Below are 24966 nucleotides of genomic sequence, written 5' to 3'. Positions count from 1 at the left end.
GGCCAGGTTCAGTGGCTCACTCCTATAATCCCAGCACTTTTGGAGACCTAGGTGGGAGGATTATTTGAGGCCAGAAGTTCGAGAGCAGCCTGAGCAACATAGCAAGACCTCATCTCTACAAAAAATAAAAACATTAGCCAGAATGGTGATGTGTGCCTAGAGTTCCAGCTACTTGGGAAGTTCGGACAGGAGGATGGCTTGAGCCCAAGAGTCTGAGGTAGCAGTGAGCAGTACAGACCATTGCACTTCAGCCTGAGTAACAGAATGAGACTGTCTCAAAAAGAGGCATGTCACATAGTAAGTGGCCAGATAAGTTGCTTACAGCATGTTGAGAGGAAATGTATTAGATGAAACAAATTAAATCCAACATGTTTTTTTGAGGCAGGGGGCAGAAATGAGGTACAGGGAAGAGAAACACCTACTTGGAAAGAACCCACACAACGGAATTGGAAAAATGGAATGGGGCTTGTGGGAGGGGGACTCTTCCTGAGATCTGGCTTCAGTCCTTACGGCAAAGGGAACTTGGGCAAGTTGCAGACTCTCTGTGCCTTGGTTTCTTCATCAGCAAAATAGAATCATCCCATCAACTATAAGGTCCGTGGTATCAGAGGGTCCCCCAAACGGACTGCACATCTGAGTCATGTTAACAAATAAATTCCAGGCCCCACCTGAGCGCACTGAATTAGAATTCCTGCAAGAAGGACACTGGACTTGTATTTGCACCGACCTTCCCAAGTGTTTCTTACTCTGACCAACTTGGGGGTGGGAACCATTGAACTGCATCACATCATTCCAAAGCCAAAACACGAAGGCAGAACAAATATATATTCAATGCAGTCTCTTAAAGTGGAGAAAATTCTTGGGGGAACCTAGAATTGAAGGAGACCCGGTTTGCTGGGCTCCATCTTAACTTTGTCCTAAGTATGGCAGAGACACGAGCCCTTCAGGACACACGCCTGAGGCAGTGACAGTCGAACTTTGGAACAGTGGAAGTCCTAGTTTCAAATTCAAGCTTGCTTTGAGTAGAAATTAAGTTTACGTCTTTTTGTACAGCAACAAGGCCAGTCTTCTGCAAGCCGCTCACCTTACAAGGAAATAAACAAAAATCATACTACCAAGAACTCAAACTTCAGCAGACATGGATAAGTAAGGAAGTCTTATAAACCTGTTCTAGCCACCGAAAAAGAAACCAGAAATTTAGCAATTCTTTCACATTCAGGACAGTTGTGTTCACTAGATCAGAGGCACTGAGACATGAAGACAAGACCCCCTAAAAAGGTAAAACATTCCTTCCTACCCTAGGACATCCCTGCCAACTTCAGTGAGGTGGGAACCCAGCTACCCACTCTACAGAAGGGGTTGCTTTTGTGTCTGGAAGGTGTCTGACATCCTGGGACCTGGACCCATCTCAGGGAGCTTTGGGAAGAGCCCGAATCACTGATGGAATTGTACAGTGGATGGAAATGGTTCAGCAGGATGACGGTAAGTGCAGAAGCACGGCCAGGTCATACTGAGAGACAATGAGTGGCACTAATGGGGACAAAGATTAAGAACAAAAGTTTGTGCTTCGACTTCAGAAACTCAAACCAATAACTAATTTGCTCTTATAAGTAGTAAGAAGCATTTTTCTATTTACATGAGAATTTAATCTCAAAAGAGAGATCAGAAAAAATATTAAGTCCAGGACATAAAACCTAAACCATAGCTTATATTTCTTCATTCTAAATAGAGCTAACAGTAAAATCTTCTCCATAAAATATATATTGTGGTTATGAAAAGGCAAAGTCTTAAAGAGAATCATTGGTATTCAATAGAAGAGTGAAATAAATACAGCCAAGGGAAGACCCAGGTGTCATACTTCTCTTGTATATTCCAAAGTTCCAGTGAAATTCCAGGTAATAAAGGTTATTTCCCGCACTGTTAAAGCAAGGTTACAGACACTTCTGAATTTTGGTCCCAGTGCTGAAGGAGGGCACACCTCTGTCCTAGAAAATGACACAGGGATGAATGCTCTTCCTGAGCATTCCTGACTCATTCTGGTCATTCTTCCAGCATCACAGAAACCAAAAAATAGGAATACGGCCAAATACATGATTTGCTATCCCTCTTCTTCAGGTTTCTTACCTGTTTCTTATGGATAATAACATTGCCTTAAGGATTATGATGAAAATATGATATCCAAGCATGTGTACAGTTTTGAACAAAATGCTTAGTATGAATTGGTCAATAAATAATTTTGTGACTATTTACTGAATTACATGGATTCTATAAATAATTACTGAATAATTATTGTGATTCCTTTTATTGGCAATGCTCAAAACTCATCCCTGTGTGACCTCAAGTAAACCACGTAACTTTGTGAATCTGCAGTTTCATCATTTTTAAAATGACGAAAAGAGATTTTCATTCTGACACAGAATGTCAGGTCTCTGAGACATCAGAGAGTAGATAAATTTACAGCCTTTAATACATCTCAAAGCACTGTCATTACACAGTGTAGTTAGAGGACAGTGCGGGCTACTGAGAGGAGCGCTTTCCAATGGGATTGATCCAGTCCTCCTCCCTTTGCTTCCACATGAATGTTGGGTAGCCCGTGGTCACACTCATCACGCCCTCAACTCAGGCAAGTCCAACAGCCACACTTAGGAGACCTGGGCTACAGGACAAACTCCCAAGTCCTAGCCTCACAAAACCTGGTTGAGGATGGAAGCTGAGAAAGTGAGGAGGTGGTTTAGGGGAGCACGCTCCCCTACTCGACCCTCTCATCTCAAACTCACCTTCTACTGCACAGGAACACTGAGGATCACCAACCACACCTGATCGTGAGCTTGATCTTGCCAGGTGGAATGCAACCAGACATCAACACTGTTAGAGCAACTATAGATAAAGATAGATATAGATATAGATATAGAGATAGATATAGATATATCCAACAATATTCTCTGAGAAGCGTTCCAGGCCCTATTCTTTCCAATATATGGGAAAACTAAAAACAACAAAATAGCATCAGGTTTGCAAGACTTTCCAAGATACACGGTCACACATGTTTTCAGGGGATATGTACAAATGATTTTGATCACTTGATATCTTGAAAAGAGCTCTTGTGGGACCAGAATGATATTCGTAAGTGACAAGTATGAAACGAGTGTTCAGTGACATTAAAAAAACAAATCAACCTACACATAGAGGAAGAGCTATGGACATAGGGATGTGAAACTGGTCTTAAGTGTAATGAAAAGCCAAGATGCTGCCCCAGTAAGAGAAAATAAATGAACATAACAATGGGATGCAGCAAGAGGAATAATGATCCAGGAGAGAAAATATTTTCTAAAAATGAATCATTCATTCACTTTTCAGTAGCTACAAAAAAAAAAAATGCAGAAGACCCAGGGGATATCATGGCAGTCTAAGTCTGATATCTTTCACATGTGGAAAAGCCTTAGGATCTGATTCAACTTAGAGAAGGTAGAGTGATTTTGTGACTACCACTAAGAAAATACAAGCTTTTGGGAAACTACCTCTACCTTGATGATTTTATACACACAAGAGATGAGCAATGAGGAACATGCTTAGATGTATTGGGAAAGAGGTGGGCCTGTAGCATTGTCACAAGGGTGCACTAACACTGAGAGTGACTGCTGAAGAAATGGTCCCCATCAGTGACCCTCAGGTAAGATCAGGGCCCTAGTGTTTCAGCACAGGCTGGGCAATTGGAATGCAGGGCTCCTAAGATTCCACGACACCCCCACCTTCGAATTCTGTTATTGCAACTGCAGACTGTTACCTGGCACGCTGGCTGCTACCTCCCTCACTCTTGTCAGAGTCGGAGCTATAGGCAGGGCCTTCAACTCTGAGCTCAGGCAGCCTGGACCCTGTTTTTGCGGTTAAGGACTCTAAAGTGTTGTGGGTGTTGATCAAGTTTCTCTCCACTGTAAGTTAACAATTCCAGTTATTGTCATCTCTCAGTCCTAATGAAACCTAACTGATTTCACTAGTTTTTGAGCCATCATGTGTTTGGGTTTCTTCTCCCCAGTCCCTGGCTCTACCTCTTCTGCCACAAACGTCAGCATGGTGGTATCTGCCGACCCTTTGTCCGGCGAGAGGGCAGAGATGAACATCCTAGAAATCAACAAGGAATTGCGTACCCAGCTGGCAGAGAGCAATCAGCAGTTCCGAGACCTCAAAGAGAAATTCCTTATAACTCAAGCTACTGCCTACTCCCTGGCCAACCAGCTGAAGAAATACAGTAAGTTCTATAGATTCACCATCACGAAAGTGAGGACCGATCACCTGTCTTCTCTCTGAGAAACTGAACGGTCTCTTCATAAAAATTAATGTCATCCTTCCCATACTTCTAGGAAAATAGAAATGGGTTTTTTAACTTCATGGTGTTAAGGATGGAAAACACAGGCACAAAGTATTTAGCAACTTTTCCACATTTGCAGTCTGGTGTGAGGTGAGAGGAGAGTTAAAATCCAACATATTGACTGCTGACACAGGCACAGAACCACCTGTTCTTCTCAGCAAGAGGCTAAATCATGTTTATGAGAATCCTCTCTGTACCATGTAAGATGTTGCAGACAAATAACATCTAGTCTGTTGGTCTAAACATCTGGGACTAATGAACTTCCATTCACTTCAGACTTCTTTGAGGCCCAGTAGGCAAAGCTCTATTCTGGGCACCCTGGGGGAAACATAGTGACAGTACACAGCACCTGCACTAAGGAGTTTAAAGAGGAGATTGCTTCTAATAGTAACTGTGGCAGCCATTAAGTGACAGCATCAAGAGCAGGGAGTACCATGGTGAGAGGGAAGTCCTGCTTCCTGGGGCACAGGCTCTTATTCCTAAAGAGGAAGAAAGCTGGCACATAAGACATTGTGGAGGTAGCAGTGTCGTGTGCAGAGCAGGGACCCTGGGCTCCTGGGCTCCATCCAAGTTGCCTATCTTCTCGGTGCCTAAGTTTCCTCATCTGTTCATTGGGTACTATAATAATATGTACCTCAGAAAAGTGCTGCAATGACTTAACATTATCTATTTCTTCTAAATCTTGGGAAAGTGTCCCAAGATTCAGAGTCAGACCTCAGGGGCTGTGAATTCTGACTCTGCCTTGTTCCAGGTGGATCATCTTGTCCAGTTGCTTGATATGCCCTTGAGTTTTTTTCTCCCCATCTCTAAGTTGGAGAGTATCAGTTGCTAGAATGTTGGGAGGTTGATAAATAAAGATGTGGAAATGCCCGCCTGGAGCCTGGTACTGGGGCTGCTTTCATCCTTGGGATGGATGCTGCTGCCTGCCCTGACGGCAGTGATCCCAGCAGCATGTCCAGCCTTGCACTGAGGCAGGTGTGTCTGTCTTTTCTCAGAGTGTGAAGAGTACAAAGACATCATAGACTCTGTGCTGAGGGATGAACTGCAGTTCGTGGAGAAGCTGGCAGAGAAGCTCAGGCAAGCTGAGGAGCTCGGGTGAGTAGGCCCCATTGGAGGCAGGCAGATGGGCAGGGGTGTGAATCTCTGAAGTGCAGCAACTCAGCTGGGAGAACTAAGAGCTAAGCTGGGCCAGGACAAGGGCAGGCATTTACATGGCAGGCACATGTCACACAAACATTTATAAAACAGAGAACAGTCATGTTAGTAAGTTATGGGTTGCAGTTGTTTCTTGAACCTTGTTTTCTCTTTTTAAAACAAGGCATTGTTGAGGTGAAATTTGCATAACCAAAGTTAATTAAAAGAAAGTGAACCACCCAGCAGCATTTAGCACACTCAAATGGTGTGTGATCACCACCCCATTTACTCTTAGAATCACCTCCTGACTGACTGCCGCATGTCATTCGTTCAAGCAATGTTGCCTTCTTAACCCTGTCATTTTTTTCTTCCTACATCTTTCAAATCCACCCCATTTGCACCTGGTCACATTTCTATGCGTGGCTTTAGTTCAAGTCACTGCAAGATGCACTGTGTGAATTTCCGTATAGAAATGTCCATGGCCAAAGTGAGGAACTGAAAGGATATCCATTTGGAACTGATCTAGGAAGACACCAGCATTTGTTTACAGAAAAGAAAGATGAATGGAACATCATCAAGGATCTTACAGGAGCACTCTCTTATGTAGAGGAACCCTTTAAAAATATATACATATGTATAACTTAAATATATATATATTTTGTTAATATTGTATTTTTCTCCGTGACAAAGACATTTCCCCAAATATGTGCTGACCTTCTGCTTGGAAAGCTCCTTGAGGACATTCTCACAGAAACCTCTGTTGCAGTATTAGAACTGATCACTCATCCCTTTCCATTATTAAATGTTCTCTACTATCTCACCTTAGGCAATATAAAGCCCTGGTTCACTCTCAGGCACGAGAGCTGACCCAGTTACGGGAGAAGTTACAGGAAGGGAGAGATGCCTCCCGTTCACTGAATCAGCATTTCAAGGCCCTCCTCGCTCCTGATGACCTTGACAAGTTCCAGGGTCAGGACCTCCGAGAGCAGCTGGCTGAGGGGCGCCGGCTGGCAGAGCGCCTTCTCCACAAGCTCAGTCCAGGTGAGGTGGCCACAGGCCCTGATAACACACAGCTCTAGGCTTATGAAAGTCCCCAGACCTCTATACCTCCACAATGACAATTTTATGGGTAGAGTATCTTTCCAGTAAATATCTGTGGCCATGACATGATCAGGACTTCCTGAGTAGGAATAGAGATGGGAAACCCATGGGGTTGGAGGTCACAGTATTGCAAATGTCTCCTCCTTTCTTGATGGAACGTGGTCTTTGGAGCAAGAGGCAGCATTCGTCCAGTTTTAAAGGACTGGAAGGAGGCTGTGACAGGAGGCAGCTTGTTAGAGTGAAAAGAGACCTGGACTAAGAGTGAAGGTTCCCAGGCTCTATCTTCAGTAATGTCTTTAGCAACTGTGGTCAAATGATTAATTTATCCTTCCTGGGTTTCTGTCTCTAAATCTGTAAAGGCAAACAAATTGTCTCTGGCATTCAAATGTGGGAACACTTATGACTCTATTGCACATGAGATAAAGCCCCTCGCTGTGTGCTGTTGGAGAAGGTATTTGAAGTGCTGGCATTTGGTGGTAGGAAGTGGTTGAGGCTGGAGCACTCCCCATGGAGACAGTGTCCCTGGATAACACAATCGAAGCCACGTAGGGGGCCCATGAAGTCCCTGATGTACGGAGGATTGTGGGACAAGGCTGTTTGTCCTGTTCTAAGAGAAAGATACAGGTTCTAAATGCGAGCTGTGACAGGACACAGAGCCTGTGCCTGGGAATCACATCTGTGGGAGGACTGGGGAGACAGCTGCTGAAGTTCAGAGAGAGGCTGGACAAGCCTGCAGTGATGTGAAGAGGAAAAAGTCTTTTCAATATTTGGCCACATCTTGATGGTGACCCTGCAGATCAGAAATGCATTGCCTCATGCATCAGGAAACCATTCCAGGGCATTTTGTTAAAGATAAAACATGAGAGCTCTTGTACAGTCTGGTCTCATACATATAGATGTTCATGTCTCCGTGCACATAGGGCTCACTGTGCTTGCATAGGTGAAGTGGGAAATATCTGAATGGACACTTCTGTATTTGCAGAGAATGATGAAGATGAGGATGAAGATGAGATGGATGAGGAGATTGAGAAAGTACAGGAATCACCGGCTCCCAGGTAACACTGAATAATCAGGAGCGGGTAATGGGTGGTAAAATATGAAAAGGGTCTCAGAAAGAACACAAGGCGGGTGAAGGTAGTTACAGATTCCAGATGCAGGATAAGAAACCTGCAGAGTCCACTGATTTCATGCACTCACCCAACAAGGAAATAGCCCTGTTAACATGCTTGTCCATTGTCTTCATGGTACGCGTAAGCATGACCCTAGATGAACTCACAGCCCAAGGGACTTCCTGCACACACAGAGGAGACCTGTTCTCCCCTGCAGTGAAAGCCAGGAGGAGGCGCAAAGCTGCTTTCTACACGGTTGTCTTTATGTTCTTTTAAGGAAAGATAAATGGCAGAGAGGCAACAAACAGAGGAATTAGGAAGTACCTAGCAAAGTTGAACACAAAGAAAAGTACCTAGACAAAGAATTTACATTTCATGTCACAATATTAAAATAAAAATAAATTTAGAAGGCACACCATCTCTGGAGTCTACAATGGCTCAAAGGCCTGTATTCCTGTGGCCACAGTAGGTTAACTACCACCCGGCTTAGACACACTGTGTGGCAGCTGTTTTTCGTCTCTGTGTGCTCTCAAGACTGTACCATACAGAGACAGCTGAGTCTCCGTCCTCAGCTCCTACCTACCCAGTGCAGTGATCACCAGCCACTGTTTCGTCTCTGGTTTTCTCTGCTCTGTTGCAGAGAGGAGAGGATTGTCTGTTCCTTTTTTTTTTTTTATGAGACGGAGTCTCACTGTGTCCCCTAGGCTGGAGTACAGTGGCGCGATCTCCTCTCACTGCGAGCTTCGCCTCCCGGGTTCACGCCATTCTCCTGCCTCAGCCTCCTGAGTAGCTGGGACTACAGGTGCCCACTACCGCACCCGGCTATATTTTTTGTATTTTTAATAGAGACGGGGTTTCACCGTGGTCTCAATCTCCTGACCTTGTGATCCGCCTGCCTCGGCCTCCCAAAGTGCTGGGATTACAGGCGTGAGCCACCGCGCCCGGCCTGTCTGTTCCATCTTAAAGGGAAACTCCCCTTTGCTTTCTGAGACCACTCTCTTATGCCTCCTGTCAAAACCAGTAGGACTTCCTGGGGTCCAATGCCTTTTGGTTTAATCTTCTGTCATTTCTATCCCACCGGGCACATCAGGGAGGTGCAGATGGCTGAAGGAAAGGAAGTCCCTCAGGACTCACTGGAGGAATGTACTGTCACTTGTTCAAATAGTCACGACCCATCTGACTCCAACCAGCCTCACAGGAGCACCAAAATCACATCTGAGGAAGACAAAGTCGACTCTGCTCTGGTTGTAGAGAATGAACCCTCTCATGATGAAGAGAAGGAAGCTCTAAACATTCTCCCAGGTAGCCTCTCTATTCTTTGTCCCTCCTGCCTCTGTCTAGGCTGAGGAAGATCAATTCTGAGGACAGGCTGCATACATACATATTGGTTTGATTTACATACTAAGACAGAGCTGGGTGCAGTGGCTCATACCTGTAATCCCAGCACTTTGCAAGGTTTAGGTGGGTGGGTCACTTAAGTTCAGGAGTTCAAGACCAGCTTGGGAAATGTGGTGAAATCAGTCTTTACACAGAATATGAAAAATTAGCCAGACATGGTGGTGCGTGACTGTCATCGCAACTACCCGGCGGCTGATGGGGGGAGTCATCTGGACCCAGGAGGCAGAGACTGTAGTGAGTCATAATTGCACCACTGCACTCCAGCCTGAGTGACAGACAGAGATTCTGTCTCAAAAAAAAAAGAAAAAGAAATACAGAGAGAGAGAAACAGAGAGAGAGAGAGAAAGAGAGAAAGAAAGAAAAGAAAGAAAGAAAGAAAAGAAAAGAAAGAAAGAAAGAAAAGAAAAGAAAGAAAGAAAGAAAGAAAGAAAGAAAGAAAGAAAGAAAGAAAGAAAGAAAGAAAGAAAGAAAGAAAGAAAGAAAGAAAGGAAAGAGAGAGAAAGAAAAAAGGACAGAAGGAGAGAAAGGAAGGGAAGGGAGAGAAAAGAAAAGAAACTATGAGGGAATATTGCACACAGTTATCTGAGGGTCAGAGACCTTTCCTCTCCTCCTTGACCCATGGCATCACTTTGTCTTCCTGGCCCCAATGTCAGCATGTTGGACCACAGGCAGGTGTGACAAAGTCATAGCCATCTGTGTACAGGAGGTAGCTGTCAGGCCTCCTGGCTCGGTTCCTATGACTCTTGTCACATGCAATAATGATTAGTGTCCCTCAACAATGTTCATGGAGTTTCTATGCCTGTCACAGGCCACTGACAGTCTTGCCTGTGTATTTGGAGCTGTTGTTTCTCTGCATTCACTGTTCTCAGCCCCAGGCTTGGTCTCCTTTAAATCAGCTTGTCCCAGCTAAGCAGCCACCTTGAAAGCAGGACATAAACACTTATACCTTTATCTTGCTTGTAGTTTCCCTAAACAAGGCTGGGCTCTGAGTTCTTCAAACCATGAGTGGCCAATGTTTCTGTGTAGTACCACAGATCCATTTTTATGCAGGGGTTGTTAGAATTTATCCATCAGTTCAGTCTCCTATATAAATTTCTCTAACCATTCATTGACCATGATATATGATGAGATAAATCGGTATTGCAACAACACTTCTGGAGAGTAGTTAGGGCAATTCTTGAATTCTTGTGAGAAAAGTTTTCTTTAACTGTTGGCACAGACTTAGATCAGAGGAGAGGTGATTGTTATCTACCAGATGAGGGAGATTTTGTTTCATGGGCCTGGAAAGGAGGCTCATCTACTTCTGACAAGACTTAATTTACGGTGCCTTACAACCTTCCTGTCAAAATGTCACATTCTTACACTGAAGATATTTGTGTCTTGCGCCATGACTGGGCACTGATTCCTTACTGTGACCTGCTCTTCTGAATTTGTTTACAGAAAATCAAAATGATCGTGAGGAAGAACAGGGGAATGTGCCAGTGCTCCCCAGGTAACTGTGAATTTGTGGGCTGTTAGTTCAGTAGTGACACCTGGACACCACGGATCCAGGGAAAATAGGAAGTGACGAATAGAATTGTCTCATCCATTCATCCAACTGCAAATTACCCCTTTTACAATGTTGTCTTCTTTATTGTGGTACTTGAATACCTTTCATTTCTTAATCCCGCTCAAGCATAGGAACAGACAATCAGTTGAGCCAGGTGAACTGACTAAACTCAGGGATTTCCTGATCTCACCTGTGGTCTCCCATGTGGTTAATCCAGAGTGAGATGCATATCTGCTTTCTCTCTGTTTTGTGTCAGCATGTTGGCAACTACTTAGTTGCAAGAGAGAAATTAAAAATAAAAATTTCGTATGATGTCAAAATTTGAAAAAGGGGGAACTTAAAAACACAGCATCTGTGTGTCTGGAATGCCTCAAGAGCTCTGTTCACTTAGATGCTGCATGTAAATGTCAACGCCATTTGTGTGAAGGAAGTGAAGGCCTGTGTTAGTTCTCTCTGCTGCAGGTCATGCTGCTAGTTTACAGGGAGAGTCTGGGTCTCCTGCAGCAGCTCCTTTGTGGCAAGTGCCCTGAGCACCTGCTGCTGGCATTTGCTCTGTCCCCAGGGCAGTCACATCCACCCCACATTTAGAAGGATGACTTTTCTCTCTTGGAGAGGCTCCCCTTTCGCTTTCTCTAACCACTCCCTTTGTGTCCCATCAAATCACCTGAGATGCTATGGTGTTGAGTCTGTCTTGATCTAATCTGCTGTCGTTCCTATCCTACCCGGCTCATCAGGAGGGTGCAGGAGTCTGAGGAGAAGGGAGTCCTGCAGGACTTACTAGAGGAATGTGATTTTTCTCATTCTAGACACCATGATATATCCAACTCTTACCTGCATCATGAAGTCACTTTCTTGGCACTGGATGAAGAGAAAGTTTGCTCTGCTCAGGATGTTGCCAGGGATTACTCCAATTCCAAATGGGATGAAGCCCCACTTGGCTTCCTAGGTAGGCTCCCTATTCTTTGCACCCCACAATCTGTCCATAATGACAGATTTCATACCTTCAGGAAGACAATATGCTTATACACTGGTAGAACCAGGCTCTAGAATTGAGTTTGAAAAAAGGCATCCTAGGAGTCAGTGTTTTGCTCCATCCTCCTCCACAACCACACATTGTCTTTCATCTTTGCCCCATTGTCAAATCACTGTACCCAAGGTTGACCTGACAAATTCACACCAACCTCTGCAGCCTGGGTGCAGGATGTATCCACCAGTCCTCCTGATTTAGATTTAATCTGTCACCTCACATGAAATCTTCTAATTTTCCTTCTCAAATAACCTGAGTTTCTCTGCCTGTCCAAGGCCACTGGCAGCCTTATCTATATCCTTGGAGCTGTCATTACCCTCGTTCACTTCTCTCAGGCTAGACTCCCTCCCCTTTTAGCAGGCTTGTCTTAGCTAAGAGGTCTCTGAGTACCAGAACATGACACCACTATTAGATTTTGTGTGTTTCTGAAAGGAGGCTGGGCCCTGGAACTCCCTGCCTCATGAAAGGCCTATGTATCCATGTTGCCTTAGAGATGCGTTTGATTAAATCTGTCCCTCTAAATGTAAATTCTACAAAAACACCAACAACAGCTTATCTGAAGGAAACATACTGAATACTGCAGTAACCTGCTAGGAAACATTTAAGTAGATCTCCAGGATCTGTTAGTAAATAGAATATGGTTAACATTTTGCTGTGACTCAGGACAGAAGGGACTGTGATGATGACCTGTCATATCAGGGAGATTTGCTCCATGGCTCAGGAAAGCAAACCTAGTGACTTCTCACAAGGCTCACCCTGAGGCCTCCTGGAAAATTTCTCTCACAATAGCCTGTTATCACACCGAGTATATTTATGCCCCTAAGTAGGTTTGGACACAAGGTTGTGAATGTATAAATGTGATTAAGTTCATCTGACTGGTCTTCTCTTAATTTACTTGCAGAAAAGCAAAATAATCTTGAAGAGGTGAAAGGAAAACAAACAATTGATCCCAGGTAATTAAAGAAATTCAGGGGCTGTCTATTCAGGGGTGACACCTGTGGAACTCATATCCACAGAAAACCAGAAAGTCCTGAATATCAGGACTTCAGCCAACCAGAAATGATCCTTTCTAACCATGTTTTACATTTTCATTGTGATCCTTGCATTGTTAGCCATTTCGTGTTAACTTCTCAGGTTCAGTACATAAAACCAGTTGATCCTGTAAAAAACTAATCAGTCCCAGCGATTTCCTTAAAGCAGCGATCCTCTTATGTTTTCAACCAGCCTGAGATGCATATCTGCTTTCTGCTAGTTTTGCATTAACACAATGCTAAGCATTTCTAGGCAAGGAAATTGGGTAGAAAAAAATTATTATACCACACATAATAATGAGAGAAGGACTTCATGGCATGAGAGTTTGGGGATATAATTATGCCTCAAATGCTATGTTTACTTGGCCCCTACACATAAAATTTAATACCATTTTTAAAAAAGGAATGAAGCTACCGTTATGGAACAGGATATTCAGTGAGTCACAACTGCACCATACAGAGAGACTCAGTCTCCTTCCTCAGAAAATCGTGATCTGGCCACTTCGCTGAGCTCCTGATGCTTCTCTCTCTCTCTCTCATCTCTCTTTCCCTTTCTCTGTATTGCAACCTACCCCATGGCAACCACACTGTGACCCACCGAGAAGAGGAGAATGTTGAACTCTTTAATGGGCTGACCAATTTGATTTCTGCCATCACTCCCTCCTGCCTCACGTGAATCCAGCAGGGCTCTGAAACTCCTTGGATTAATCCTTACTCCTTCCTACCTTACAGGCTCAGCAGGGGACCGCTGAGGGGGGACAAGCGTGAAGTCCCCCAGGAGTCACTGGATGGATGTTGCTTGACTCCTTCCATCCTTCCTGAACTACCTCACTCCTACTGCCCTTATGGGAGCACTTTGTACTGTTTTGAAGAAATGCAAGTCAGCTTGGCTCTTGTAGACAGTGAGTACTCCATTGTGACCACAATAAATCTCCAATTGGTGTCCCAGGTAGACTCCGTAATCCTTGCACCCCTGGCTGGACAGAGATGTGTCATTGGGGTGGGCATGACTCACAGACACAGGATGTTTTGCATCAGAATCAAAAATCAAGTTGGAAGCACAGACATGGGGTGGGTCAGTGAGCTTTGCTCTCTTTCTCATCTCAGACCAGGCCTGTGTCACCCTGGGCCACTGTCACGACATTGACAAATTCAAACCAACCTACGCAGCACGTGCCCAACAGGTGTCGGTCAGGCCTCTTAATCTGAATAAGATTTGTCTTGCCAGCTATTGTGTTCCTTACAAGTTCCTTTCTGTAACCATGTCCTTTGAGATTCTATGCCTGCCCAAGGCCTGTGGCATCTTAGTCTACTTTTCCTTAAAGATATTACCCAAGTTTCAAAGAACCTAGCCTCATTATCTGTGTCTCTGATGTTGGCCTGTTTTAGGTGAGCAGTACATTTGCTTTTGTTATGTGTCTAGAAACAAGACTGGGCCTTGTCACTCCTAGATGTCACAAACAACCAATGTCTCTTTGTAGTACCAAAGTTTCATTTTGATTCGAGGGTCTGTACGTTCTCTCCTTCATTCTAATTTCAGTGTCTAAAATCCTTGCAACCTTGAACAATGTGGGTATTTGATGACTGAAGGCTGAATAGTGCAGTTTTCCTTCTAGAAAGCCATTGAAGTGTTTGCCTTGAATTGGTGTGAAAAATTTGCATAGCTATTTGCACAAAATCAGGACTGTTGATGTTGTGATAACGATCTATAACAACAGGGAGATTTCATTCCTAGGCTCAGGGAAGAAAACCAAAGCATCTCTCTCTTGACAGGACCTCAGGCCTCCTGGAATGTTTCTCTCACATTGTCCTGTTCTCCCACTGAGGAAGCTGATGTTCCTATGTTAGGACTGCACAGTGGGCTGTTTGTGTGTGTAGGAGAACCTGCTTAATGTGTCTGTCTCTGTCTGAATTTATTTGCAGAAATTGAAAAGGATCAAGAGGAGCTAGAAGATCAAGACCCACCGTGCCCCAGGTAACTCTGAGGAATCATGGACAGTTAATTCAGTGTTGATATCCGGAGTCTCGGATGCAGGGAAAATCAGAGTGTGCAGAATATACCTGTTCCACCTGTTCAGCTAGCCATGAAATAGCCGTATTCATAAGGTTGACTCTTTTCATTGTACACCTGTATTTGTATTTCTTCCTTATTAATTCATTTGAATTCTACTAATCTGCATTCAGTTGACTCTGTTGAACTGATCAATCACAGACATTTTCTTCAGTTCCCTTTTCTGTCCTTTTTGCTTAAGTGAAGTTGAGCTGCACATCTGATGTCTGCCTCTTTGGCATTACCATGTTTACAAGTATTTGACAGCAGAAAAGTGAATGAAAATAACTCTGTCATGCTACAATGTTGAGAGCAAGAGATGTTGAGGATACAGGAACTCTGTCTGGGAAGCCTCAAGAGCCTGTATTAATTTGGCTACTGATACTAATTTCAACAAAATGTATGCAAAAGTGCCCAATGCACTGTGTCCTGGCAGTTTCCCACAGGGATCACTCCATTACCTTCCTCCCCAGATCATTGCCTGCCCAGTGCACTGAGAGCCCGTCACACTCTGTTTCCTGCTCAAGACAGGGAATGATGGTTGTATCTCCCTGAGGGGACTGTACTTTGCTTCCTCTGGGCCTTCCTGAGGGCCTCCCTATAGAACCAGCTGGGCGCAGTGGTGTTGGTTCTCTCTGTTGTTTATCTTCTGTCATCTTTACCCCAGGTTGATGCAGGATCTGCCAGAGGTGAAGGAGCAGGAAATCCCAGAGGACTCCGTGGATGAAGTTTACTTGACTCCTTTAGTTCACCGTGACCTATCTGACTGCCACCAGCCTTATAGCAGCACCTTGTCCTCACTGGAGGATCAACTTGCCTGCTCTGCTCTGGATATAGCCTGTGAGTACTCCAGCCTGGAGGTCACAAAGCTCCACTGTCATCCCAGGCAGCCTCTGTATGTTTTGTTTCTGCAACTCGTGCAGCTGAGACAGACCACCTCCGCAGGCAGGCCCTAGACACTGAGCCTGTTTTGAATTTGGCTCTTGGATCCAGTTTTCAGCACAGACATCCACTGGGTAGAACTTCCTCTTCTCCTGTCCCAAGTGACTCCTCTGTCACCTGGCTCCTTCTCACAAGAGCAGGCTGTGACTGTCAAAACAGGCCAGACAGGGGTGTGGTGAGGGCTTATGGCAAATTCTTGGCCACAGTATATTTATATAACAGACCCCCTTCTTTAAGATACGGCATCTCTGTTTTCTGAAATTATGTTGCAAACTACATGTCCTTATCTCTTCTCTGGCCATCCATCTATGCTGGGAGTTTTTCCCAATTATGTGGAGGCCTGTTTCATGATTCCTGTGTCCCAGGCTAGATTCTCTTCTTCAGGGATCCCCAGCCATAGGGCCATGGGCCGTTATGGGTCCATGACCTGTTAGGAACTGGGCCGCAGAGCAGGAGGTGAGCGGAGGGAGAGCTTTTCAGCCTGGATTCCACCTCCTGTCAGATCAGCAGGGGCATTAGATTCTCACAGGAGCTCGAATCCTATTGTGAAGTGCACATGCCAGGAATCTGGATTGTGCTTTCCTTATGAATCTAATGCCTGTTGATTTGTCACTGGCTCCCAGTGACTGTCACCCCAGATGACACCACCTAGTTGCAGGAAAACGAGCTTAGGGTTCCCACTGATTCTACATTATGGTGAGTTGTATAATTGTTTCATTATATATTACAATGTAATATTTCTAGAAATAAAGTGCACAGTAAATGTAATGTACCTGAATCATCCCACAACCATTCCCCCTAACCTAGTCCCTGAAAAACTGTCTTCCATGAAACCAGACCCTGGTGCCAAAAAGGTTGGGGACTGCGGCTCTACTTCCTCCGAGGGATCTTCCCTCCACTGACGCAGTCCAGTGTCCCTTCCTCTATGCGTGGCCAGGCTTGCATCCTCTGCAGAGCTCCAGTGGTTTTCTCCACGTGTGGGTTTCTAGTTTCAATCAAGTTTTGGGCTCAGTGCTATATGCTCATGAAAACCATCCACAACTAGTGTCCCTCATGAGGTTCTGGCGTAACCGATGAGCAAAGCAGAGTGGTTCCTGTCCCCACGACGTCCAGAAAACCCTTCCTCTGAGCAAGTGCCCCTTGAGGTAGCAGCTTCACAGGACGTGTAAAAACCAAATCCAGTTTTCATTTCTTCTTGCTCATTCTCTCTCTTTTTTTTAACCTCTATTCTGGGAATTTCATGTAGATTTTTGGGGGTTTTACCCATTACATTGTCTTCTAGTAAGAGCAAGTAACTCTGTGATGTCCCTCAGTATATTGGATTATGTTGTAATGAAATTAACAAAAATGCCAGGTGTGGTGATTCATGCCTGTAATTCCAGCACTTTGGGAGACCAAGGAGGTGGATCGCCTGAGCTCAGGAGTTTGAGACCAGCATGGGTAACATGGTGAAACCCTGTCTCTACAAAAAAAATTAGTGGGGCATGGTGGTACACACCTGTAGTCCCAGCTTCTCGGGAGGCTGAGGTGGAAGGATCACCTGAGCCTGGTTAGTTGAGGCTGCAGTGAGCCACGATTTCACCACTGCACTCCAGCCTGAGCAACAAAGTGAGACCCTGTGTCACTCTCTCACAAACACACACACACACAGAAAGAAACTAGCAACAAAGATGTTGGCCTCTATTCTATTTTGGTCAGTAAGTGCCTTTCATACTGGGACCATCCCCATTCCCATTTTGCATTTCTCCCTGAGTTTCAAAAAAGCAAATACTTTTCTAGGATCACAGTGATTCATGAAACAATTAAAATACACACTGTCCTTGCACCTGCTGTATGTCCTGCCCCTTTGCAAGCAAGCTCTGTCCTGCTATAACTCATTCAGGGTTCAAGGGACACTGCCAAGTGGGCAGTGGCATCTCCATGTTGGAGCTGAGGTCACTGAGGCATTTTTAAGAAAACAGAAAACCTTACAGAGAATGAGGATGTGGAGAGGGGAGGAGAGAGAGGACCCCACAGCAACGTGGATCCAGCCCTGCAGGCCCTGTCTGTATCCTGAGCCCAACCTGGACTGGCGTAATGTCATTGGAAGTCTTTTCTTAGTCCACTCAGAATGTGTATTCCTCTCCCTGTGGAAATGGAAATAATCTGTTTAAGGGGTGCCACTCGAACGCCACTGGAGCAGTGGGTAATGTGAGGATCGTGTCCTCTGTTACCTTCCTAAGGAACCGCACATGCTGATCTGTGGCTCTTGTGGCCCCTGAATTTCCGGGAAGGGACTGGTCCCTCTCCTACATTGCCTCTGTCTGCTGACACCCACTATATGGCAACAGGATGGATATGTGTGGGCAGGGGGTCAAACCATTATAGGCAATGGGAAATTCAAAATGCCCCAGAACCCAGAAATTTTGCCTCACTTAGTGTTTGGTCTGTAGCATCCCAGCCCCCTTTCTCGTGGTTCTTTCTCAAAGCCTCGCAGCTCTAACTCTTGGCCTGTTCTTACAGCCCTGTGTGGGGAAAAAACAGCTCCACCTCTCTTGCGAGCTGAGGGCTCTCTAGAACTTTCCCTCTAGACACAGGAAGGAGATGAATAATAACCGAATAATCGGGATGTTCTTGTTAGACGATCCAAAGCCCTCTGGGCTGCAGCAGAGGTTTTTCATTCAGGGACACCCCAGCCTGGGCCCCTGCCCTGTCAGCGTCCCCAGACACAGACAGAAAAGGTGACGTCGCTTGCATTCAGGCACAGACAGGAAAGGTGATATCGCCTGCATTCACATGAGGTCTGTCTGTGTGGCGTGGGTCACTGGGTGGCTTTACTGAGAGCAGGGACATTAGGGATGGGTGTTCTGGTCGTCTTAACAAAGGGAAAACTCAGGTTGTTCTTACCGAAGCCCCTTCTCCTTTCAGCTCCCACCAAGAGGGCCTGTCCCCAAGGGACTTGGAGTGCAGACTTGAGCTACCACCTGTCAGAGGTGCAGGCTTCACAGGCACAGCTGGAGCCCAAATGTCTGCGACTACAGCTGGATCAAGGGAATGGCTTGGCCAGGCAGGGCCTTTCCTCTACCACTTGCAGCTTCTCAGCCAATGCTCATTCTGGGAACCAATGGCCCTTCCAAGGTAGGGAAGGAAACGGCGTCATGAAGATCTAATCCAGGTGTTGGTGGTCACGGTGCTGTGGGTGGAGGAGAGAATGGGACCACTCTGTGCTTCCTCAGGGTCAAGTTCAAATTCACGATGCTCCAACCCAGTGAGATGAGCAAAGGTTCTGGGTTTGCCACTGTCTGCTTGTTGACTTTAGCTTAGGTTTTTGTGTTTTTGCTATTTACATCTCTGTTCCCTCATCTGAGATAGCTGAAAAATTACATCTACCTGCAATCTCTGTTGGGAATATTAATTATTATAATTTCCAAAGGGCCTGATTCCATAAGAATTGCCCCATAAACCTATGAATAGGTGTTATCTAATCCTTTTATCTTTCTGCTCAATTTGCACTTAGAAAGTGACTTCACGGATGATGTCTCCTCTGAGATAGAGCAGTTATGAAGATCTCTGCTTTCTAGGGCCCCTCCTCCTCTCCTTTCTCACACAGACTCTTCTGCCAGTTTTCTTCCTCTCCTTCCCCATCCCTCATGAAGCCAATTTTCCCCTATCAGGCACTTTCAGTAACAACCTATGAGGCACATTGAGTAACAGTGTAAATCCTGGGCCCACACTCAGTCTCCTGACATGTCCAGCTTCCTCTGCTTTTTTTCCTGCTTTTTTTTGAAATAAAAGGGACCGTGGAAAGTGTTCACATTAGTGTCTTTTATGAAATTCCATTTAGTTTAAATTCTCCACTCATGTCCACGGCCATGTCCTCAGTTCCTGTCTCACAGGGATCCACTTCTGCTCAGATTTCCTTAAAACCCAGGGTCGTGTTCATTCTCACTCTCTTCCCACTCAGTATCTCCTCCTGGAGCCCCTGGGGATGCCTGGTGCTCATCTGTCAGGCGATGGCCTCGGCTGAGGAATGAGGGGACCCCTGTCCTCAGGAGGAGGGAGGGTTGGATGAGATAACGAGCACCATCTGGGTCCAAGGAGAGGACACATGGAAGGCGCTCAGGGAGTGTCGGGGGATACGCAGTCCCTGACACGTCCCGGGATGACTTATTTAAACTGATTTCTTCCCACTGGACTCTCCTTTGCTTCTCTATGGATTCTCACACCCCCAGCCAAGACTCACCCCACTGGCTCAGACACACTCCCTGTTGCTCACTTTCCCTGCAGTCCAGAGCCTGAACCAGGGACCAGGTAAGAGGATAGAGTGAATGCCTTTTGTTTCATTAATATTTTCCTTCACCTGGTGATTTCTCCTGCTGTCTACCAGGTCATTTGTTTCTTCCACACCTTTTCTTTCTCATTCTTCTCATGTCTCTAATTTTTTTTCCCTATTTCATTGGACCAGAATAGTGATGATACTGTTACATTCAATCTCTCCCAAATCCCTATATAATATTTTTCCTTTAAAATAACATGTACAGGCCAGGCGTGGTGGCTCATGCCTGTAATCCCAGCACTTTGGGAGGCCGAGGCAGGCAGATCACGAGGTCAGGAGATCAAGACCATCCTGGCAAACACTGTGAAACCCTGTTTCTACAAAAAATACAAAAAAAAAAAAAAAAAAAAATTAACCCGGCGTGGTGGCGGGTGCCTGTAGTCCCAGCTTTTCGGGAGGCTGAGGCAGGAGAATGGCATGACCCGGGAGGCAGAGGAGCTTGCAGTGAGCAGAGATCACGCCACTGCACTCCAGTCTGGGTGACAGAGCAAGACTCCGTCTCAAAAAAAAAAAAAATTAAAAAAATTAAAAAGTAAAATAACATAATATGTACAGATATATGCATTTATGTCATTTGTCCCATTATGTGTGACTATGTATATCTGGTGTGTATACTACATAGGGTGTATATATATGCAGTAGATCATATAATGATGCAACTTTTGTAAATTCTCTAGGTTTAGTCTTCCTGATTCTTTCCTCCCATCAGCTGCTGTCACCTCTGTCTGGTCTCACCTCTGTGCCACATGGGCTCCCACCCTGCCAGGCCCTTTCATTCCCATCTCCTGTGTGAACCCAGCTCTGATTTAACTTTGATTTTTGTAATCTCTGCTCTCCCCAAAGCATAGCCTACATAGAGTATTATTTCCTTGGCTTTATATTATCTACCTGGAAGCTATTAATCCTGTGTTTCTTATTGATGTAAATTGGCAGTGCCTTTGGCTCCAGGCAATCTTGTCATTACTGAGTAATGTAGGAAAGATCAACAAAAAAGAAAATTTTAAAGTGACTCTACTGGCTTCCCCTTACCCGTTGGACGTTCTTGTCCAAGACCCCCTTCTTGATTTGATGTCCTCTGGGTGGAAGAGAAAGTCACAATTAGGTCATGGATGCCAGTGAATCCCACTGACTGTGTTTTTATTTTCAGAGCTGGTTTTAGAGCCCTCCCTGGGGATGAAGAACCCTCCCCAGCTGGACGATGATGCACTTAAAGGCTCAGCAGACAACACACAAGGGCATCAAGTCATTGGCCAGATTCACACCTCCAGTGTCCTGAAACCAAAGATCATCAAACGAAAATTCTCATTCAGCAAGTGGAGACTGGCATGCAGATTCCCTGGCCTGCAAGCTTAGAGTGCAGAGGTAATCACATCTATGGCAGATAGCTGCACTCACTTCTTATTTCTCTGTCTATTATTGACAGCTCATTCTCCTACTGCTTTTTCTCTTCCATTTGTTCTAACAGCTGCTGTAACCTCTATCTGGTGTTAACTCTGTGTCCCATGGGCTCCCACCTGACAGGCCGTTTCTGTCCCCATATCCTCTTTGCTCTCTGAACTCTGCTCTATTCCTTCTTCTAGTGTCTTGACAGCCCCTCTCATGGCCACAGGAGAGCCAGGCCTCCTTGTCCTCATCCAAGTGCATAGTTTAAGCTGCTGAACACAGGAATATTTGCCTGGAATCACACTCTCTCTTGGGAAATTTAATTTTCCTCTCTGCATCCCAACTCCATTGCCTCTTTCTGCAGAAATCATTGCTTCAATACATCATTTACACATCGATTTTCCTCTTGAGTCTTCTTCTGAGCAACCCAACTGAGTCAACTCTTAATCATCACTTGTTCTTCTGAATGAGGAGTGTTAAAACTAAGCACAAAGAGCCCCACTTAGGAAATTAAATTAGAACCAGGGTCACAGGCGGGAGTTCCCCACTGGCCTGGAGTCAGGTTTGTCTTCAGCCCAAGATGTGCAGCCTAGTGCCAACATGGGTGGGGTTGCCAGGGTCTCAGTGTTCTCACCTCATGGACTCATTTGAGCTTATGTTAACTGGAGAACATTTATGACATACTAAAGGGACATCACTCCAAAAGTACATGCAGAGGGCAGGACTTCAAAACTGCATACATCATGAGGTTCATCGTTCCAACCTCTCTCCTTTTTATTCTCATTTCCACTTCTACAAGTCCAGTGAAGGGTCTAAAATGCAAGTCAGATGAATCTTGAGGCCAGAGTATATGAGAGAGCATTTTATGAATTAACTTTGAGAAAAGTGACTCCAGGACCAGCTTAATGCATACACAAGATGACAGACAAAAATCTGTCTACAGGACAATCTTTGCTTTGGCCCAGCCCAGTTGATAAGAGAGAGATTGAACTGAAATTGTCAGGGAGAAGGCTACAATCCATGGAACCACTGGGAACAAAGCCAATCATGAGAGAAATGGGGAAAGGAAAGCAAATGATGAGAAACTGGGCTGGTCCATTTAATATCTCTAAATCCTGCTTCCATGTAATAAGCACCTGCTGAGGTTTCCATTAAGATGAATGCCTTGAACTCACATCTCCAGATTCTCACTTACATGGCCTGGGGTGTGGTTTGAGCATCTGGAGTTTTAAAATGCTCCCATGTGATTCTAATATGTGGCTAAAGGTGACAAGGAACCCTGGTGTACCGTGACCTCAGGTTACCAACATGGAAGTGTCGCATACGTGTGGCTACTCCACAGAAAAGGCTGAGTATCCATCAGTCTTTGATGGGATCTGTATTTCCCTCTCAATAGTACTGTTTGTATAGCATAGAAAAAATCAATAAGACGAACAAGAAAATTAATAGATTAGACTTTTAGCCTCTGCTTGAAGCACACTTGCTCAGTTTTGAATAAAAGATAAGAAATAGTCATTATATTAACACCTAATGTATTGAAATAATACCTCCCATATTACATATAGTGGAATTTAGTATTTTTTCTTTTTTCTTTTTTTTTTTTGCATTTTAAAGGAAAACTTCCAGTTTACATTTCCCCACACCCATTTTATAGCCCACTCATGCGCTCACCACTGCAATGTGAAAATTTTACTTTTGGTCAATTATTGTCCTTCTGCAAAATCGCCAAAGAGAACTCATCAGTCTCACTATCCTGAAGAGAATACAGTAACACAGTAAGACTGAAATTCTGCAAGAGACTGTGTATGAATACTTCTTCATACCTCTCTTCACACTGGCATAAAATATTAAAAAGAAACCTTTCCCAAAATGTACTAGGGGAAAACAGTAAGTGGGAGGGGAGAATGTAGTAAAACAAAAACTAATCCATTTCACTTTGTACTTCAGAGTTTTCTTGCTCTAGATATTGAGAATATTTCTAGAAATGCCTTAAGGTGGAACCAGATGTGAAATCAATTTCAGGGCATTAAGGAAAATATGTTGGGCCGTGGTTACAGTCCCCGCTCTCTCTTTGCTAACACCATTTTGAGTCGCTTTTTAAAAATTCCCGTTCTTTCCTGATCCCCTTTGGACAAATACTTATAATTATCTTCTTTTTTTTTTTTTTAACTAGCCAAAGAAGCAGCAGCAACATCATATTTATTTGTAAAACTTTATTGCCGTCCTAACCAAGGTGACCCAACCGTCTCTCATGACTGTTGAGACCTCCAGATTGGAGCCTTTCCTCTTGCTTTCTCCAATCTTTGTTGAAACGGCCTTAGTGGGTGGATTCTAATTCCTGGGTTGTCAATAGCAAGTCATGTGGCCTTAGTTCAATCTTACCCCTGTGGCATCACTACTTCTCTGTCGTAAAAGATGGACCTGGATGTGATGTTGTCTGAGGTTCCTGCTGCTTCTCCCATCCCATGGCCCTCCCATTCCGCCCTAAAAGACTAGGACATGGAGTTGTAATGGGGTGGGTTTCTCTGCAAAGGGTCCTCTCCTCCTGCTCCCCTCTGTTTCTGGGCAGGCATGATGGATGCTGAGCACATCCTCACTGGGAGGAAAAGCCATCACTCTGCTCCAGACAGAGGGGATCAGGAGGAAAAGGGCTGATGTTCCCCACTGCTGGTTGTGCATAGGTGGGGTCCTTATATCCTGCACCCCAGGCTGACTGGAAGTTCAGGGAAGTTCAGGAGTGTTTTTTTCTCGCTTGTGGATGGTGCTTCACCCTTCAGTAAACCCACGGCCCACGCTTCAGCTCATCCTCCTGGCAGGTGATCCTTTTGCCCCTGATATATCACTACCTAGCAATCCGTCCAGACTCAGCCATCAGGAGGACCTGACAAAAATGCTCATTTGATTTTTTTCTCTCTCTCCCCTACAGATACCAAATACTGCTGGAAGGATGCAAAGGGTGAAAGGATGTCACAAAAAGTAGCTTTTCCACTTGATGAAAACAACTAAAACAGCAAAGAAAGTTCAAATCAAAACACAATACTGCAGGGGTCCTTCACTGAGGATTGAATTTTAGACACAGAATACTCTTGATGGTTTCAACCCACTATGCTCCTTTGATTTGAGAAGCCACAGTCCATCCCCCTCCAATTGTAATCAATGCCTAGGGAGACCAATGCCCAGATGGACAAACAACATTCACAGGCCTTAGCCCTGCTCCTCTCAATTCCCATCGTGTAGAGAACAGGAGTCAGGAGCCGCTGGCAGGAGACAGCATGTCAGCCGGAACTCTGCCAGGGCAGAGTATGAACAATGCCATGTTCTTGCTGAAAACGCTTAGCCTGAGTTTCACAGGAGGTAACCCTCAGACAACTGCAGAATGTAGAACATTGAACAGGACAACTGACCTGTCCCCTTCAAACAGTCCATGTCACCACCAAGAACACAACAAAAACAAGAAGAGACAATTTGGGCTCAAAAAGACTAAAAAGGCTATGTAGTTTGTGCTTTTTTAGTCATTTTGAACCCAAAACATCTCTTCCTCTTTTTGTTGTCATTGATGGT

General features: G+C 44.8%; 1 protein-coding gene across 1 annotated transcript in view; it reads left to right on the top strand.

Annotated features, from left to right (window-relative positions):
* Positions 1-24682, top strand: part of LOC105489214 (NBPF family member NBPF4-like) — a 69417-nt gene extending 44735 nt beyond the window's left edge. The window contains exons 7-20 of the mRNA XM_071068503.1: positions 4034-4246; positions 5362-5461; positions 6327-6541; positions 7584-7656; positions 8801-9012; positions 10549-10600; positions 11464-11603; positions 12586-12637; positions 13448-13617; positions 14639-14690; positions 15433-15605; positions 18615-18824; positions 21170-21384; positions 24332-24682. Of these exons, the coding sequence (XP_070924604.1) occupies positions 4034-4246; positions 5362-5461; positions 6327-6541; positions 7584-7656; positions 8801-9012; positions 10549-10600; positions 11464-11603; positions 12586-12637; positions 13448-13617; positions 14639-14690; positions 15433-15605; positions 18615-18824; positions 21170-21375 (1868 nt within the window). The 3' untranslated portion in view covers positions 21376-21384; positions 24332-24682. The remainder of the gene's footprint in view (positions 1-4033; positions 4247-5361; positions 5462-6326; positions 6542-7583; positions 7657-8800; positions 9013-10548; positions 10601-11463; positions 11604-12585; positions 12638-13447; positions 13618-14638; positions 14691-15432; positions 15606-18614; positions 18825-21169; positions 21385-24331) is intronic.
* The last annotated feature ends 284 nt before the right edge of the window (positions 24683-24966 follow it).

Source organism: Macaca nemestrina, chromosome 1, assembly GCF_043159975.1.
Source record: "Macaca nemestrina isolate mMacNem1 chromosome 1, mMacNem.hap1, whole genome shotgun sequence".
NCBI lineage: Eukaryota > Metazoa > Chordata > Mammalia > Primates > Cercopithecidae > Macaca > Macaca nemestrina.
The sequence above is the reverse complement of the archived record's forward strand: the minus strand, read 5'-3'. Positions and strand labels throughout refer to the sequence as shown.